Below are 20733 nucleotides of genomic sequence, written 5' to 3'. Positions count from 1 at the left end.
AACTACCTCAATTCTACACCCCACCAGTAATCTCAATTTCAAATTTCGAAATTCCAACTATATCCGTTCACCCAAATCCCCATTGTCCCAAATTTAGTACTTCTCATTAACATAAGTAAGAATTTCAAAACTTCCCCAGTCCTACACTCCAACAGTAATATCAATTCCAAATTTCAGGAATCCAGCTCTATCCGTTCACCCAAATCCAAATTGTACTAAATTTAGTACCATTTAGTACTTTTCGTACACTCAAGTTTCCAAAAACCCTTTGGTGCATATTTCTTACTCTTCATCAGTGATCCTCAGTCCAAATTTGAGGAATCAAACTCTATCCGTTCACCCAAATCGAAACTGTACCAAATTTAGTGCTATTTAGTATTTTTCGTACCCTATGTACGAATTTCCAAAACTTCCACAATACTAAACTCCACCAGTAATCTCAGTTCCAAATTTCGAGATTCCAGAGCTATCCGTTCACCCAAATACCCATTATACAAAATTTAGTTCCATTTAGTACTTTCCGTACACATAAGTACTAATTTTCAAAACCACCCTCATATCTCAATCCTACACTTCAACAGTAATATTAATTCCACATTTCAGGTTGCCAGCTCTTTCCGTTCACCCAAATCTAAATTGTACTAAATTTAGTACCATTTAGTACTATTCGTACACATAAATACGAATTTCCAAAATTTCCCCAATCCTATGCTCCAACAATAATCTCAATTTCAAATTTCAGGATTCCAGCTCTGTCCGTTCACTCGAATCCCTATTGTACCAAAATTAGTACTTTTCGAACACATAAGTACTAATTTCCAAAACCACCCTCATATCTCAGTCCTACACTTCACAGTAATCTTAATTCCAAATTTCAGGTTTCCAGCTACATACATACGTTCACCCAAATCCAAATTGCACCAAATTTAGTACCATTTAGTACTTTTCGTACCCATAAGTACGAATTATCAAAACTACCTCAATCCTACACCCCACCAGTAATCTCAATTCCAAATTTCGAGATTCCAGCTTTTATCCGTTCACCCAAATCCCCATTGTATCAAATTTAGTACCATTTAGTACTTTTCATACACATAAGTACGAATTTCCAAAAGTTCTTCAATCCTACACTCCAACAGTAATCTCAATTCCAAATATCAGGATTCCAGCTCTATCCGTTCACCCAAATCCCTATTGTACCAAATTTAGTACTATTTAGTACTTTTCGTACACATAAGTACTAATTTCCAAAACCACCCTCATATCTCAATCCTACACTTCAACAGTAATATTGATTCCAAATTTCAGGTTTCCAGCTCTATCCGTTCATTCAAATCCAAATTGTACTAAATTTAGTACCATTTAGTACTTTTCGTACCCATAAGTACGAATTTTCAAAACTACCTCAATCCTACACCCCACCTGTAATCTCAATTCCAAATATCGAGATTCCAGCTATTATCCGTTCACCCAAATCCCCATTGTATCAAATTTAGTACCATTTAGTACTTTTCATACACATAAGCACGAATTTCCAAAACTACCCTCATATCTCAATCCTACACTACAACAGTATCCTTAATTCCAAATTTCAGGTTTCCAGCTCTTTACGTTCACCCAAATCTAAATTGTACTAAATTTAGTACCATTTAATACTTTTCGTACACATGATTGGTAATTTTCCAAACCATTTCCTTTTAGAAGCACCACTTCCCAACCTTGATTTCCATACCAAATTCCTATATTCCTGGGGCCTATTATTGATTTCATTAATTAGTTATCGATTTCTTCAAATTACAGATTTTGAAATTGAATAGTTATGACTGTACATCTCCATATACGATAAAATTCATAATTGCAAATAAATAGTGGTAGTATGCACAATTTTATTGCACTTTCATTGATTTGCAAACATTTAGTTATTCACGACATCTGTTGCAATGGAAGATAACAAATGTCTTGTCTTTCTATTATTTAGTGGTTTACGGTAAAATAAGTGCGCCTAGAAGTAAACTACAAAATTTGAAATTATGTGTGATCGTTTACGGTATCATGAAGTTATAGCATTGTTAATTTGACACATGTCTTGCAGAGGGCCAACTAAGTGCATAAGTACGTAATAATAATGAAAAATAAGGATTTTTGTTGTTGTTATTTTTTGTGGTTCCAGGACGAATTTTCTAAAACCCGGCCTTATCTCGCACATTTGCATCAACAGTGACCCACTGGTAAAATTTCAAGCTCCTAGCTTTAGCCGTTTTGGCTGGGCGTTGATGATGAGTCAGTCAGTCAGTCAATCACTTATCACCAAGCTCATTTATATATATAGATAAAGTTCATAGCGCCCATGATTCGGCCATAACCTAAAAATCATCATGAAGACTGCCATTGAAAAGTAAATGGCTTATGTGGTAATGATATCACTGGTAAATGATTTCCCTTTAGCAGTCTTCATGGCGATTTTTAGGTTATGGCCGAATCATGGGCGCTATGAACTTTATATTATATATTTGAATACTGGACTATATAGTAGACACCCTAAGCATATCCGGAGTACCATATGAAGATCCTATGACTTCCCCCGATGACGTAATTACAGCTTAAAGTACTCAATATATGCAATTTATACAAGGTCCGTGGTATATTTTCTATATTTTTTTGATATATACTCACCATAACTATTTCAAAAACGATTTGTATCGAGGGCACAACATCTCCTTAATATATTAATGTCGAAAAACCCACAAAAAATATTTGTTTGTATCCGAAAATAACGAAAGTCTGGGTTAAACTCGTAAAAACAGATTTTGAGCTATATCTCAAAAACAAGAGCTGATGGAGAAAAACCGGGACCGGATTTGAAAATAACTCGCCGATTTCATCTAGAAACAACTGCAACTTCGGTTGAAACAAAAGTCGTGTTGACCAGTGTAATCAACAAATAATCATAAATGATATTTTCACAGAGAGATTACAAAACCTTACCCAAATTACAAATCAAATATCAAAAGTAGTAAAACAAGTTACTAACTATGTAAATGAAGCTGCACTCAGCATGCAGATAAAACTTAGATTCACAAAAGAAGAACTAACTAATATTAAATTCGCAATGCAATGGGCAAAACAAAATATTGTAAACTCATTTTTGTTAAATAAAGAAGAAATGAAAATTGCATTCGAAAAAATAAAAGAAGATAACATTATTATTACATCAATAGAAGAAGCCCTAGAATTTGCAAAAATTAAAGTATTGTACAATCAGAAAAAACTTTTATATATTATTGTAATCCCTCTAACTAGCAAAGAAATATTCCATAATTTTTTAATCAGACCTGTAAAAAGAAATAATAGAATTATAAGTACTAAGTTTAATGAAATTATAAAAAATAATAACAGTATATTTGGCGTAAAAAGCAAATTCGTTGTAACAAAATTTTGTCAAAATGACCAATTGGTAAATATTTCCAACGATACTTGCATCCCACCGTTACTACACGGATCGAATTCATCCTGTCCAATAACTAACGCGTATCATATTCCTCCGATAGAAAATATTTCACCCGGTGTAATTTTTCTTAATGATTTCAGTGGAACAGTAAATAACAAGACTTTAAATGGAACATTTTTGATAGAATTCCACAATGCAACGTTACGCATTAATGACAAATTGTACAAAAATTTAGAAGCTCCATTATCAAGAATTAATCCGCCAGCAATACAACAAACGCCTGTCGAAGATGAATTTATAAATCTTTTATCATTGGAAATGTTAAACCATTTGCATATTAATAATACTAAGTCCATCCATGAACTCAAGTCAGAAGCAGTTGTTACCAAATATACAATTTTCTCTCTATTTTCAATTTTTGCTATTGTCTATTGATAACTGGGTTTTTCATGAAAAAACGACAAAACGTAGTCTTTCATACAATTGCCCCTAGTCACGGGTTAACACAGATCCTCCCAATCACTCAAAACAAAGTTCAAGTACCAGGGCCACAAAAAGTGGATGACCTACCATATTTCTAACGATTGAGGACAATCGTTTTTAAAGGGGGAGGAGTTAACACATAATATGTTGTTTTACCTAATAAAACTAAAGCTCAGCAACAATAAAGTTGCATACTCTGTTAAACTCAATTCCAATTAAACTACATTGCAGACATTCATCTGCCCCAAATATTAAATTCCAATTAATTATTTTAATAAATCAGAAAATACACTTCCGTTGCAAAAGCACATTGCAGACATTCATCTGCCCCAAATATTAAATTCCAATTAATTATTTTAATAAATCAGAAAATACACTTCCGTTGCAAAAGCAGCCAACTCAATGAAACTGCTTTGCAGACATTTCGTCTGTCCGATTTCAATAAACCCAAGAAATGCAATTTCCGGTCAACCAATGCAACGCTCGACGCGTGCAGACAAATTTAATAGAATTTGGTAACAACAAATTATTAAAAGCTAAGTGACATGATTTCATGGAAAATCATAATGTCAAATAAGCAAATATTTGTAATCTAGTTTATGATTGTAACACAACATTAACTTTACTCTTTTACCAACTGTCAGTGAATAAAGTCGTCTTAAATCAACAAACGGTTTTTTTAATTCGGGAGCGGCGAAACTTTTGATAAGTGTCACTTAAGTTCAATTTTGATAATTGAACTCCGGTTTTAAAAGGGTCCGCGGTCCTTTTTCGACAAAGTAACGCGTACAAGATCTAGAAGATCTTAATTAGGATCTAGACGATCTTAATTTTTTTTCAGACCTAAGCTCTCGTAGTTCTAACTTGTATAACTGGAAAATGTGATAAAAATGATCTACATACGTAAAAAGGCGGAGATACATAATAAACTATTGAAATTAAAAATGTTGAAAAATAAGAGATGCATTAATCGAGAGCCAAAACAATATCAAACCATATATGTATGTTGCTTTGATTTTGTAGCTCGACAAATTAGTAAAACCCTAACAATCGAAATAGAAACAAAAATGAAATCAATGTTGGCAATGTTTTCAATGTTGGATAATCTTTTATTGGATGGATATGAGTTCTTACAAGTTGATTATAAGTGTTGATTCCTCCAGAGGTTGAAAAAGATAAGAAAGAATTCAAAGGGAAGTGGACTTAACAAGATGGCCAATATTAAGCATTAAATACTGATTACTTTAGTACAAATATTTATCTAACATAATTACATTTATTTAATCGGGTATTTCATATACATTTTTCAAGGGTAAAACGGGAAACAATTAGGGGTTTGAGTTTTGGCTTAAACATTTCTCCCCCCTCCCTTTGCAGTATGTTCTATAGAGAAAGGTTTAAAAGAACGATCGTTAGATTCATATTGAAAATGTCGTGGTTTAAGACATTGATGGGCAGAAATGCTCTCCCTCACACACAAAAGTGTAAAAAATACATGAGTCTCTCGCAATTTGCCCATCAGTGGTTTAAGAGTTAATATAAAATGAGAGTAGATCTAACCCATAATTTAAGGCTAGCATGGTAATTCAAAGTTATTAATTCATCTTCATTGTCTTAGTGGTAAATAGAGTAATCTGGCGTTAATACATCATTGGTTTGTGTTGGATGGACGGGTTAGTGGTTGAAGGATCCGTAGAGGACTATACCGAAGATGGTGTTTTGGGCCGTTGGAAGTTTAACGAAAATACCATCGAGTAAAATTTTTTAATATACGTCTACTCCTAAGACGATGTCGATGGGAGCGGCTACGTTGAAGTGTTTGTCAGCTAGGATGAAGTTGGCGAAACGGGTTTTTAGTGTATCAGGCAAGGACTTCTTAGGGGTCAAAGTCCCGATTCGGTTGTTGACCCGCAAGGTGACATCTATCTTTTGTTTGGAATCTGCCGTCGACAACAACGTCAGTGGGCATATTGTCTCTTTCTCAAGTTCCAAACACACAACCGCTAGTTTGTCCAGGTACTTTTGGGAAACATAGCTCATCCGGGCTGCAGAATCCAGTAAGCATCTTGCATAGTGTTTTGTGCCTTTGTTCTTAACCTTAACCAGAGCCGTTGGAAGGAGTGTGGCAACATTCAGATTTAGTATGGCGGTAAGGGATGTGGACGTCGTGGCAGTATATGCAGAATTCAAATTGCGCTCAGATGATTTTGGATCCTCTGTAGTACGTGCAGCTAACCGGAATTTGTTCCTGTGAGTGATTTCGAAGACCAGTTGATCAATGGCAAAGAACTCCTTTTGGGTGTAGCTGTTGATGATGGCTGAAGCCTGGAGTGTGTATGAAGGAGTGAATGATGTGGTTTCCCACAGTATTTACAACCCGTCTTGGTGAAACAAGACCCTTGAGAATGGGAGTGCGCTAAACAATTTCGACAATATCCGTACTTCCTTACGGTGTGCATGCGGTCTATCGTGTTGAAATTAAGAAACCTGCGGCACGATTTCAATGCATGTGTCTGTCGACAAACTCGACAAGCGAATTTATGTTTAGTAGACATCGACTTCTGACTCTTGTTGGATTTCATGATGCTGTAAGAAAGGAAAGAATTAGGAACGGGAAAAATAAAAAAGGTAAAGGTAAAGGTAAAAGGTATTCGATTGTCAGATCCTGGATACACTTTGGAAACCCTTCCGAGCCTCCAACTGTTTGGCGGAAGATTTTCATCTCGGATTACCACGAGCATGTCCGTTGCAACATTCATTTCAGGGGTTTTCCACTTGTGTCTTTTCTGCAACTCCTTTCATTATTCATTTTTCCAGCGAGTGCAGAAATGTTGGTGAATGGCCTTGAGTCTCTGCCAACGGTTCCTTATGGAAATTGGCTCCTGGCCTGGAATTTAGGCAGGCCTCGATTTTGGACAGTAATGTTTGGAACTCTTCGAACGTATATTTATGTAATCCAGCACATTTTTTAAAATGTTGCTTAAAACTTTTTACGCCCGCCTCCCACAGACCTCCCATATGGGGAGCTCCTGGCGGGATGAAGTGCCATGTAATGTTTTGATGGGAGTAGTTGGAGAGGAGTGCGACATGAGAATTTTGGATGAATTCTCTTGCAAGGGTGCGATAGGCGCCAACGAATGTTGTGCCGTTATCAGAATATAAGTGGAGTGGACATCCGCGTCGGGAAACGAAACGACCAAATGCGCCTAGGAATGCTGGTGTTGAAAGATCAGACGTGGCCTCGAGATGAATCGCTTTCGTGGAGAAGCATACGAAGACGCACACATATCCTTTGGACATTCGGCAGCCTCGTCCGGAGTAGCTCTTAATGTCAAAAGGACCTGCAAAATCAAGTCCTGTGTGAGTGAAAGGCCTTGAGTAGGTACACCTTTCTGGAGGTAGTGCAGCCATTAATTGCTTTTGACATTTTCGTTTATACAGGATACACGGTTTGCATTTATGGATTATTGTGTTTAGTCCGCACTATAGGGACTTGGGGGAAAACAAGTGCAGCAAGACTCCCCAATGGAGCCAGTACGCCCAATGCGTGCGTTTGGCCGTCGGTAACAATGAAAATAGAATAAGAAAATAAAACACGATAGTTTTAGTAAATGGTTTGGCTCAACTGCCGGTGTTTATTCAATGGTAAACAATATTACCTTTCGTACAACGATATGTACATGCAAGAGCTTACAATAAAGCGCGGGAGTTGTTTGCGATACAAGCGGTCGATCGATCTTCTTCTTTCTGTTTCTTTGTTTTGTTTTTATTATGTTGTGTGTTGACATCTGCATAGATGCTTCAAAAGGGCGGTTGTCAAGTGAATATTCGTTGAAATCTCTCATACTATTACAGGGGTGTAATAAATGGGAATGAGGAGATTTCAACGAATATGCCTATGCGATTCATAGGGCCAAAAAAAACAATGTGATCAATTCTTACTTAAACATTTGCCGCCTCCCTTGAAACATCCAAATGTTTTAACAAAATCGATATAAGTACAATGTATATATGTAAGTATTCAGTATTGGTATAGTGGAGGCGTGAGCAATAGCCTTTTACATTTTTTCAAACAATTTTGATTTTTTTTTTTTTTAGCATATCATTTTTTCAAAAACATTCTTACATGCTAAACGATGGGCCATGAGGGACCCCGGGCCATAAGGGACCCCGGGCCATAAGGGACCCCGCGGTAAATATGGCCATTAGGGACCATGTGATAGGCTTACAAACTAAACGATTGGGCCATTAGGGACCCCGGGCCATTAGGGACCCCGCGGTAAATATGGTCATGAGGGGCCATGCGATAAGCTTACAAACTAAACGATGGGACCATTAGGGACCCCGGGCCATTAGGGACCCTGCGGTAAATATGGTCATAAGGGACCATTCAAGCGACTGGGCCATTAGGGACCCAGCTGTTGTGCAGATCACTATAGACCTGGCTAACGAAAGGGCCATTAGGGACCCTGTGAACGATAGTGCAACGTGAGCTAACGTTCGCCTTGTTTGGTTGGGCCGCTTTACAACGATTTTCCGTACCATTTACGAAAACAAGAAATTATGTGACAGGGCTAGTAATGATCCACCCAAACGATGTATTTTGAGCGAGCAGTGAACCAGACGAAAGTCGAAGAGAATGATTTTTAATTATTTTCGGGTACAAGTCTGCTCCTATCAAAATATCTACTGGTCGAGATTTATCGAATTGAGGATCTGCCAAAACTATATTCGACAAATCCGACTTAAGGTCCGAAGTGACCGAAAAGGATGGAAGATTTCCCGATATGGAACCTACTACCAACGCCGGAGTCTCAAAAGTAGACGACCTGTCACTACGACTGCAAAGTTTCAATGAACAGCTTTTACGACATGTAGCTGCGACAGTACTATTAACTCCAATGATTGTCGATTTCGTGGATTGAACCTGGAGTTTCAGATCCTTCTGAAGTCTTTCTGAAATTAAAGACGACTCAGAAGTCGGGTCTATCAGCGCCCTAGCAGGAAAAGAAGCTCCCTGATGAACGATATTCACCAGCGCTGTTCCCAATACTACTTTTCTTTCCTGCGTAACGTGGAATGTTTTTCGAACTACATTACCGACCGATGCCGATGGAACGCTAGATGTAGACGAAGAATTACTGCTACTATTTAAAGTTCCAGGCCGAAAAGTGGAAGCTGAAGCAGACAACTTCGAACTTCTGGGAGTCACAATTTGACTCGGACTGCTCACCATAGAGCGATCTCTGTGCAACAGAGTGTGATGTCTCTGGTTGCACTTTCGACAACAACGACTAGCACAATTTTTGACTTCGTGTCCCTTCCGTAGGCAATTCACACACAAACGATGCTTTTTGACCAATTTAAATCTTTCCAACGGCGTACAATTTACGAACCGCTGGCAAACATTTAATTTGTGTTGTTGCTCTGTACAAAGAACGCAAAAAGAATTTGGCGACGATGGAAGAGGTGTCGAGAATAGTTTTGGACTGGGTGAAGAGCGAGGAGAGGAAGTACTATATTTAGAAGACACACTAAAATTCGATTGATAGCACGTGCCAACACTTCTCATCTCATGCAAACACAGAAGAGTACGAATTCTCTCTGTCAAGAATGCATCTAATTCTTTCCAAGTTGAAAGTCGAGACTTATTTTTCACACTCTGCTCCCATAAAGCATGAGTGATCTGAGGCAATTTTTGCAAACAAATGAAAACCACAATCGGATCCCAACTATCCGTAGGTATTTCATAAATTGCCATGGTCGAAAGACAACTATTTATTCCACGCTGTATTGATTTTAGTCCCGAACTGGTTTCCTTATCCAAAACAGGAAGTGAAAACAACGATTTCAATTGATTGTGGACAAGCAATCGTGGATTATTATAAGTGGAATTCAATGCATTCCACGCCAGGTGGAAACTCCTATGAGTCAGAGGAAACTTCGAGACGATTTCTCGAGCCTCACCACTAGTTTTACTAACCAGATTACACATGCGTTCAATATCTGTCAACTGGGAGTTATTTATATAAACCGCACTAAACAAGTCTCTAAAAGTGGGCCAATTAAGAAAATTTCCATCAAAAACCTCAATATCCAAAGGAGGTAACGCAAGATTATGATTGCTATTAAAATTTGGAAGTTCAACCATGAAGTTTGGGTCTGCTCTAGGATTCTCAATATTCGATATTGTAGAATTAGATACCTGGGTACCCACATCACGAGAAGTGTGGGACGACAAACTCAGGTCTTTAACATTTGCATAACACGACAGGCTTTTCAAAGAATATCACCGGGATGCTCCGTTAAGGAATCTACCGAACTATTTTCCAATAAGTACGGGGACATTTTAGCAGAACTACAAAACTTTAACAACAATCTATTTATTATTGACGAACAATTTATACATTTTTGATGCGTCTTCTTATACTTTTCTTGAATGATATTTAGTTTTTCGGGATTTTCTATAGAAGAGAGGCATTTATTAAAAGCTTCCTGTAAGTTCTTCCACAATTTTCCAATTTCTTCACTCCTAACTTCAAGGTCAAAAAAGTCAAGTTCATCTTCCTTTAATGTACCGAAGTGCTCAGCGAATGTCACGATAGACTTGGAAGCACGAATTAATAAATGTGGAGGGTTGAAAGCCATATTAGTAAAAAACGACAATCTAAACCAACAAAATGGTGAATGAAATTTAGCAGCAAAAATGAAGGTCTATTAAATATATTACTTTCCATAAAAGGATAAATTCTCAAACTACCAACTGTAGCGTGCTAATTTAAAATCGGAAATCTGAAACAATATTCAAAATCCCAAAAATTCACTATATTTTGCAAACGAAAAGCAAACAAAAACCTTGTCGACAACTAAAGAATCTACAGCAACCTATTTGCTGAGAATTTGCAATGAGAAATTTAAAACAATATTTAAATTCCAAAATGTAGGTAAAAATTGTAAACTACCATTTAATTTACAAAATTATTACCTAAAACGGCACTAGGCGGTATTATTTTAGAATAAATCGACCATAAATGTCTAATGTCAACCAAAAGTTCACCAATAACTACCAATTGTAGTGTATATTTGTCCAAAAAATGCAACAGAAAATTCGAACAATATTAAAATTCCAGAAAAAATTGCAAAATTCACAAAAGTATGAGTAATATACGCTCTACACAAGAAAAAGTCCAGTTATAGGGTGCATCCAATATCAAATATTTACAAATAACCACCGAATGTAGTGTATTTGTGTCCAAAAAAATGCAACAATTTCAAAATATGTTGAAATTCCAATAAAATACACAAAATTCTGTTTAAACTCCAATTGACCGACTGTAGGGTGCATGCAATATTAAATTTGTGCAAGTAGCTACCGAATGTAGCGTATTTGTGCCCAAAAATTCCACGAAAATTTCAAACTATATTGAAATTCCAAAATATATACAAATCGCAATAAATATTTTTAAATAACGCCCTACACAAGAAAAGGTCCAATCGACCGATTGTAGGGTTCACGCAATTCCAAAATGTCCAAAAATATGATTAAAAAGTTCCCTGACACCGATTTATTATATTTACTATAAAATATAATAATATGTGTCGCAGTACTAATTTACTGACCGGGTACTGTGTAATAATACACCGGCGGGTTACTGTGCAATAAAAACGGACACGACAGAAAGAGGAATGTCCAAAAATGCAATATTTATGCGTACATGCGTGTGTGTATATATTTGCATGCAAGCCACTTACTGACCGACTAGACGGTACGACAGAGCGACGATGCTGGAGTATGTAGCTACACAAGCGTGTGTGTATCAACACAGAAGGGACCACGAATAGGCCGTGCAGTGTAAATATGTAACCGATATATTTATGAAAATATGTTGGTATATTTACACTGCTAAAGCAAAACGAAATCAATGCAAATTATTGTATGCAGTTTAAGGGAATATTTCAACACTTTTTGGAACAACAATAAGAATCAAGTAAACGACAATTTAGAAGAAATTAAACGAAAAATAATACGAAATATTTTGAAGAAAATATTTATTATTTTTGTTTTGATATTTCTATTCCCGTATGTATGCACGTCTGTCCACGATTTGGACTTTGACCGATCGACAAAAAAGGAATCGATGACGTTGTAAGACGGCAAAACAAACAAACGAAAACTTGTTTTTATTTTTTTCTCACAATGCACTATACGTACCTTGTAAGGAAGGTGTGATGATGGACTGTATATTTATTTAGCTTTCCCAAAGATGAAGCGATGATCCAATCCGGCTCGAAGGACCAAATGTTTAGTCCGCACTATAGGGACTTGGGGGAAAACAAGTGCAGCAAGACTCCCCAATGGAGCCAGTACGCCCAATGCGTGCGTTTGGCCGTCGGTAACAATGAAAATAGAATAAGAAAATAAAACACGATAGTTTTAGTAAATGGTTTGGCTCAACTGCCGGTGTTTATTCAATGGTAAACAATATTACCTTTCGTACAACGATATGTACATGCAAGAGCTTACAATAAAGCGCGGGAGTTGTTTGCGATACAAGCGGTCGATCGATCTTCTTCTTTTTGTTTCTTTGTTTTGTTTTTGTTATGTTGTGTGTTGACATCTGCATAGATGCTTCAAAAGGGCGGTTGTCAAGTGAATATTTGTTGAAATCTCTCATACTATTACAGGGGTGTAATAAATGGGAATGAGGAGATTTCAACGAATATGCCTATGCGATTCATAGGGCCAAATAAAACAATGTGATCAATTCTAACTTAAACAATTGTCTTAATTAAATTTTGAACCTTTGGTATCCAATACTGACTTCGGACTAAACGGAGTACCAGCTGATTGCCGCCATGAAGACTTATGTCATGGACAAATGAGACGAAAAGTCTGGCATATTGACAATTGTATGGTACAATAATCGGATGTTTTTCGTTGTAGGAGAGGCTCGGAGCAGCTTCCAATCGACCACTTGCCCGCAATAGGCCATCGGCGTCTATGAACGGATTGAGATTCAGTAACGTACTTTTCATGGAAATAGATTTTCCGGAAGAAAGAGCTGAATACTCATTTGGATAGATTGCTTTTTGGCAATGCACACTAAACGCTTTCGAACATCGGATATCTCATGAGGTGAAATAGTTGAGCTTTCTTCTCTTTTATGACTAGATTTCAAGGCGGGATGAGTTGCTCGGATAAACCGATATATGTATGCCATAACACGTATACCTTTCGAGAAGCAAGAAAAGTTTTCCAGAACATCTTGGAAATTTTCGAAATAAGAAAAAACATTTGTATTGGTTTTCTTTCCAGCCCCAGTTCAAAACCAATATTTGTGGTTGATTTGGGCCAACTTTCGGTTGGATCAGACAACCAATTAGGACCTTTCCACCATAACGTATTATTTACCAATTCGTGAGGGTACATCCCTCTACTGGCTAAATCAGCGGGATTATGTATGGACTCAACATGGAACCACCGGGAAGGTTCCACGGATTGAATTATCTTTGAGACTCTGTTGGCCACAAAGGCGTTCCAGCGACAGGGTGGTTTTGCCAACCAGGACAGGACTATTGTGGAATCTGTCCAGCAAAACAGAGAGTATTTTTGGACCTCAAATTGTGGAAGGATATTGTCTACCATTTCCGCTAATAGCGCGGCACCGCATAACTCCAATCTGGGGATTGAAATGATCTTAATGGGGGAGACTCTAGTCTTGGAGGATATAAGGCTGGTGTGAATTTCTCCCGGATATATAACTCTTATATAAATCGTTGCCGCATATGCTCTCCGAGGCATCTGAGAACCCGTGGAACTGGACTTCACCCTCTGGAACAAAGTGGACCCATCTCGGAATGCGGATTCTGTTTATGGACGGGTAATGACTTTGGAACGATTTCCAAAGGCGTAGGGATTCATCTGAAATATCTCGGTCCCACTCTGTCCGGTCCATCCAAATTCTCTGCATGAGCATCTTCGCTAGCACGATTACAGGAGCTAGCCAACATGCTGGATCGAACAACCTAGCTATTTGAGACAGGACAGCTCGCTTCGTGTTCACAGAATCATCTGAAAATGGTGATGTGGAGAAGTAAAACTCATCTGAACGGGCATTCCACCTAGGGATTCGTCTTCACCAAACTGCAGTGATCAAAGTCAAAGAAAATCTGAGTTTAACAAGTCTTCTGAGGGGAGATTTTCCAGGATTTTCTTTGAATTGGACGTCCATTTTCTCATAGAGAATCCCGCTGAAGTCAGTGCCTGAATTAATTCATTCCTTGCTCGGATAGCCGACTGGATGTCATGTGCCCCTTCGAGCGCATCGTCGACGTACATAGAAGACCGTAAAATTTTGGATGCCAAAGGGAAAGTTTCTTTGACAACCTGAGCTAATTGCATCATCGTCCTTATTGCCAGTTAACGCCAAATGTCACAGTCTTCAGCTCAAAATCTTGTAATGGATCATTTGGACTTTTACGGAACAAGATTCGTTGGAAAGGAGTGTGGGCGGAATTCACACGGATTTGTCGATACATTTTTTGGATATCTCCATTAAAAACGTATCGATAGAAACGCCAATTATGGATTAATATAGTCAAGTCGTTCTGTAACACAGGACCTGTATACAGAATATCGTTAAGACTTAGTCCATTTGAAGAAGGATACGACGCGTTAAAAACCACGCGAACCTTAGTGGTCGTACTGTCAGGTTTTATCACCGCATGATGGGGTAGATAGAAACATGACGCAGTACGCAATGGATCATTAACCTGGATTGGAGTCATATGTCTCAATAAAATATATTCTTGGATATTTTCATCATATTGCCTTTTGAGCTGTGGATCACGTAGAAGCCGGCGTTCGTTCCGAAAGAATTGCGCCATAGCGCTATTCCTTGAGTAACCCAGGCTTGATGTTGGTGGATACTCCTCCTTAAATGGAAGGGATACCACATATCTTCCTTCGTCATCACGAGTCGTCGATCTTTCGTACAGATCCTCACAGAAGGTATCGGATCTAGACATAGCATTCTTTGACGGGATGTTCTCCACCTCCCAAAAACGTGAAATCTCGTTGTCGGCGGAGATTTCAGAGAAGTAAGAAACGCAAGTGGAGAACGTGCTAATGGTTTGGTTTGGAACTGGCCCGGTCAGAATCCAGCCGAAGACGGTTTCTTGGGCCATCAGCGATCCACAGATACCATTCTTATAACCTGGCAACATAATAGAAGGAAGTAAATCAGCACCCAAAAGAATATCGATTTTAGAGCTTTCATAAAATTTTGAGTCGGCTAACTCTAGCTCACGAAAGTTGGGCATAATATCGATACTTATTGTGGAGGAAGGGAGGTTATTCGACAAGTGCGGAACAACTAAAGCAGATATTTTCATTTGAAAATTATCGTTAGAATGCGAACCCATGGTGAAATGACATTCTTTTTGAACATTGGCCGACACAGTATTGTTCAGACCCGAAACTTTCGCGGCTGCGCGTTTGGAAGGCAGCTTCAAAAAGTTGAAAAGTTTTTCAGATATAAACGTTCCCTCTGACCCTGAGTCAGACATCGCAATGTAGTATTTTTACCAAAGCGGTTCCCAGCAGTACGCCCTTAGAATTAGTGACAAAACAACTTTGAACAATATCATTGGGATTTGAAGTGGACTGTAGTGGAGTAGAATTTCGCGGCGCAAATTGTGTTGTAGTGGAGCTGCTACCGGAATTACGATAGTTGCTAGTGGAGGAAGATGGTGTTGTGAGTGGGTCTTCGGTATCAGACCCCTTATGCGAGAGAGTGTTATGTCGTGTGTGACATTTAAAGCAAGAGTGTTTGCTCTTGCAGTTTTTCAGCAGATGGGCACTGGAAAAGCAATTGAGGCACAAGTTACTGTTTTTGATTTCCGCCAACCTCTGGTTATAGTCCATCTTCAGGAACTTCGGACATTTCCTGATGATGATTTGAAATTCTTTTGCACATAGCTTACATTTTGTTTGCGATACATTGGATTGGAATGCATGGACTTTAGCGTTGGCACTCTTGGACATAGTGTAACTTTTTGCCTTGGGAATATCGGACAGTAATGTTTGGAACTCTTCGAACGTATATTTATGTAATCCATCACATTTTTTAAAATGTTGCTTAAAACTTTTTACGCCCGCCTCCCACAGACCTCCCATATGGGAGCTCCTGGCGGGATGAAGTGCCATGTAATGTTTTGATGGGAGTAGTTGGAGAGGAGTGCGACATGAGAATTTTGGATGAATTCTCTTGCAAGGGTGCGAGAGGCGCCAACGAATGTTGTGCCGTTATCAGAATATAAGTGGAGTGGACATCCGCGTCGGGAAACGAAACGACCAAATGCGCCTAGGAATGCTGGTGTTGAAAGATCAGACGTGGCCTCGAGATGAATCGCTTTCGTGGAGAAGCATACGAAGACGCACACATATCCTTTGGACATTCGGCAGCCTCGTCCGGAGTAGCTCTTAATGTCAAAAGGACCTGCAAAATCAAGTCCTGTGTGAGTGAAAGGCCTTGAGTAGGTACACCTTTCTGGAGGTAGTGCAGCCATTAATTGCTTTTGACATTTTCGTTTATACAGGATACACGGTTTGCATTTATGGATTATTGTCTTAATTAAATTTTGAACCTTTGGTATCCAATACTGACTTCGGACTAAACGGAGTACCAGCTGATTGCCGCCATGAAGACTTATGTCATGGACAAATGAGACGAAAAGTCTGGCATATTGACAATTGTATGGTACAATAATCGGATGTTTTTCGTTGTAGGAGAGGCTCGGAGCAGCTTCCAATCGACCACTTGCCCGCAATAGGCCATCGGCGTCTATGAACGGATTGAGATTCAGTAACGTACTTTTCATGGAAATAGATTTTCCGGAAGAAAGAGCTGAATACTCATTTGGATAGATTGCTTTTTGGGCAATGCACACTAAACGGTTTCGAACATCGGATATCTCATGAGGGGAAATAGCTGAGCTTTCTTCTCTTTTATGACTAGATTTCAAGGCGGGATGAGTTGCTCGGATAAACCGATATATGTATGCCATAACACGTATACCTTTCGAGAAGCAAGACAAGTTTTCCAGAACATCTTGGAAATTTTCGAAATAAGAAAAAAACATTGGTATTGGTTTTCTTTCCAGCCCCAGTTCAAAATCAATCTTTGTGGTTGATTTGGGCAAACTTTCGGTTGGATCAGACAACCAATTAGGACCTTTCCACCATATCGTATTATTTACCAATTCGTGAGGGTACATCCCTCTACTGGCTAAATCAGCGGGAATATGTATGGACTCAACATGGAACCACCGGGAAGGTTCCACGGATTGAATTATCTTTGAGACTCTGTTGGCCACAAAGGCGTTCCAGCGACAGGGTGGTTTTGCCAACCAGGACAGGACTATTGTGGAATCTGTCCAGCAAAACAGAGAGTATTTTTGGACCTCAAATTGTGGAAGGATATTGTCTACCATTTCCGCTAATAGCGCGGCACCGCATAACTCCAATCTGGGGATTGAAATGGTCTTAATGGGGGAGACTCTAGTCTTGGAGAATATCAGGCTGGTGTGAATTTCTCCCGGATATATAACTCTTATATAAATCGTTGCCGCATATGCTCTCTCCGAGGCATCTGAGAACCCGTGCAACTGGACTTCACCCTCTGGAACAAAGTGGACCCATCTCGGAATGCGGATTCTGTTTATGGACGGGTAATGACTTTGGAACGATTTCCAAAGGCGTAGGGATTCATCTGAAATATCTCGGTCCCACTCTGTCCGGTCCATCCAAATTCTCTGCATGAGCATCTTCGCTAGCACGATTACAGGAGCTAGCCAACCTGCTGGATCGAACAACCTAGCCATTTGAGACAGGACAGCTCGCTTCGTGTTCACAGAATCATCTGAAAATGGTGATGAGGAGAAGTAAAACTCATCTGAACGGGCATTCCACCGAATCCCTAGCGTCTTCACCAAACTGCAGTGATCAAAGTCAAGGAAATCTGAGTTTAACAAGTCTTCTGAGGGGAGATTTTCCAGGATTTTCTTTGAATTGGACGTCCATTTTCTCATAGAGAATCCCGCTGAAGTCAGTGCCTGAATTAATTCATTCCTTGCTCGGATAGCCGACTAGATGTCATATGCCCCTACGAGCGCATCGTCGACGTACATAGAAGACCGTACAATTTTGGATGCCAAAGGGAAAGTTTCTTTGACAACCTGAGCTAATTGCATCATCGTCCTTATTGCCAGGTAAGGAGCACAGTTAACGCCAAAAGTCACAGTTCAAAATCTTGTAATGGATCATTTGGACTTTTACGGAACAAGATTCGTTGGAAAGGAGTGTGGGCGGAATTCACACGGATTTGTCGATACATTTTTTGGATATCTCCATTAAAAACGTATCGAAAGAAACGCCAATTATGGATTAATATAGTCAAGTCGTTCTGTAACACAGGACCTGTATACAGAATATCGTTAAGACTTAGTCCATTTGAAGAAGGATACGACGCGTTAAAAACCACGCGAACCTTAGTGGTCGTACTGTCAGGTTTTATCACCGCATGATGGGGTAGATAGAAACATGACGCAGTATGCAATGGATCATTAACCTGGATTGGAGTCATATGTCTCAATAAAATATATTCTTGGATATTTTCATCATATTGCCTTTTGAGCTGTGGATCACGTAGAAGCCGGCGTTCGTTCCGAAAGAATTGCGCCATAGCGCTATTGCTTGAGTAACCCAGGCTTTATGGTGGATACTCCTCCTTAAATGGAAGGGATACCACATTTCTTCCTTCGTCATCACGAGTCGTCGATCTTTCGTACAGATCCTCACAGAAGGTATCGGATCTAGACATAGCATTCTTTGACGGGATGTTCTCCACCTCCCAAAAACGTGAAATCTCGTTGTCGGCGGAGATTTCAGAGAAATAAGAAACGCCCGAACTGGCCCGGTCAGAATCCAGCCGAAGACGGTTTCTTGGGCCATCAGCGATCCACAGACACCATTCTTATAACCTGGCAACATAATAGAAGGAAGTAAATCAGCACCCAAAAGAATATCGATTTTAAAACGTTCATAAAATTTTGAGTGGCTAACTCTAGCTCACGAAAGTTGGGAATAATATCGATACTTATTGTGGAGGAAGGGAGGTTATTCGACAAGCGCGGAACAACTAAAGCAGATATTTTCATTTGAAAATTATCGTTAGAATGCGAACCCATGGTGAAATGACATTCTTTTTGAACATTGGCCGACACAGTATTGTTCAGACCCGAAACTTTCGCGGCTGCGCGTGTGGAAGGCAGCTTCAGAAAGTTGAAAAGTTGTTGGCGTTTTTTATTGTTGGACTGCAGAATTTTACATCTTTGTGTTTATTTCAGCTTTAGTCCATATTTTGTTGTATTCAAGTATTTGAATAACAACAAAATGTTATACAGTGGATATGAAATTGATTAGTTGCGGGCGGAGGGTAGGAAATACTATAGTTTCAGTTGTCACCAAACAACTTCATCAGTTCCTTTTCCGCCGACTCTGTATCGATAAACAGGTCAATAAGCCCATCCAGCAAATTAAACAAAATGAGAAATTTGCTATATGGCCCTAAAACTGATTACCCTACAATTTGAGTCGAACTAAAGAATTTTATATCCACCACTGTTTTTATGTCGTCTTTGGTTTGCAAAGAATGCGAACATACGAGTGTTGCTTCAATAAGCGGGGGTAAAACAACGAGAAAGTTGTTGTTTTTGCATTACGCATTGATCAACAAGGCCGTGCTGATGCCTATTATTGTTGTTGGCGTTTTTTATTGTTGGACTGCAGAATTTTACATCTTTGTGTTTATTTCAGCTTTAGTCCATATTTTGTTGTATTCAAGTATTTGAATAACAACAAAATGTTTTACAGTGGATATGAAATTGATTAGTTGCGGGCGGAGGGTAGGAAATACTATAGTTTCAGTTGTCACCAAACAACTTCAAACAACTTTCCTACCCTCCGCCCGCAACTAATCAATTTCATATCCACTGTAAAACATTTTGTTGTTATTCAAATACTTGAATACAACAAAATATGGACTAAAGCTGAAATAAACACAAAGAAGTTGAAAAGTTTTTCAGAGATAAACGTTCCCTCTGACCCTGAGTCGTTGAGGGCCCGTGCTGTATATGAAACATCGCAATGTAGTATTTTTACCAAAGCGGTTCCCAGCAGTACGCCCTTAGAATTAGTGGCAAAACAACTTTGAACAATATCATTGGGATTTGAAGTGGACTGTAGTGGAGTAGAATTTCGCGGCGCAAATTGTGTTGTAGTGGAGCTGCTGCCGGAATTACGATAGTTGCAAGTGGAGGAAGATGGTGTTTTGAGTGGGTCTTCGGTATCAGACCCCTTATGCAAGAGAGTGTTATGTCGTTTGTTACATTTAAAGCAAGAGTGTTTGCTCTTGCAGTTTTTCAGCAGATGGGCACTGGAAAAGCAATTGAGGCACAAGTTACTGTTTTTGATTTCCGCCAACCTCTGGTTATAGTCCATCTTCAGGAACTTCGGACATTTCCTGATGATGATGTGATTCTTTTGCACATAGCTTACATTTTGTTTGCGATACATTGGATTGGAATGCATGGACTTTAGCGTTGGCACTCTTGGACATAGTGCAACTTTTTGCCTTGGGAATATCGGACTTGTGATCATGCGAGTTCTTGATCTCGGAAACGGACTCTAACGTTCTATATCGATTGGTCAAAAACACATCGAGATCTGACCACTTTGGTAT

At 39.0% G+C, this 20733-nt stretch overlaps 1 protein-coding gene across 1 annotated transcript; it reads right to left on the bottom strand.

Annotated features, from left to right (window-relative positions):
* Window positions 1-6475: 6475 nt before the first annotated feature.
* On the bottom strand, window positions 6476-15977 carry LOC141403069 (uncharacterized). The gene is made up of 3 exons (XM_073985235.1): window positions 15917-15977; window positions 14624-15147; window positions 6476-6517 (listed from the first exon to the last, which is right to left on the bottom strand). The coding sequence occupies exons 1-3, from the start codon at window positions 15975-15977 to the stop codon at window positions 6476-6478; spliced, it is 627 nt and encodes a 208-aa protein (XP_073841336.1).
* Between the last annotated feature and the right edge of the window lie 4756 nt (window positions 15978-20733).

The sequence above is a fragment of the Musca autumnalis genome, unplaced genomic scaffold (assembly GCF_047663935.1).
Source record: "Musca autumnalis isolate F117 unplaced genomic scaffold, ASM4766393v1 scaffold_4, whole genome shotgun sequence".
Lineage (NCBI taxonomy): Eukaryota > Metazoa > Arthropoda > Insecta > Diptera > Muscidae > Musca > Musca autumnalis.
This window is presented reverse-complemented; position numbering and strand designations above follow the sequence as displayed.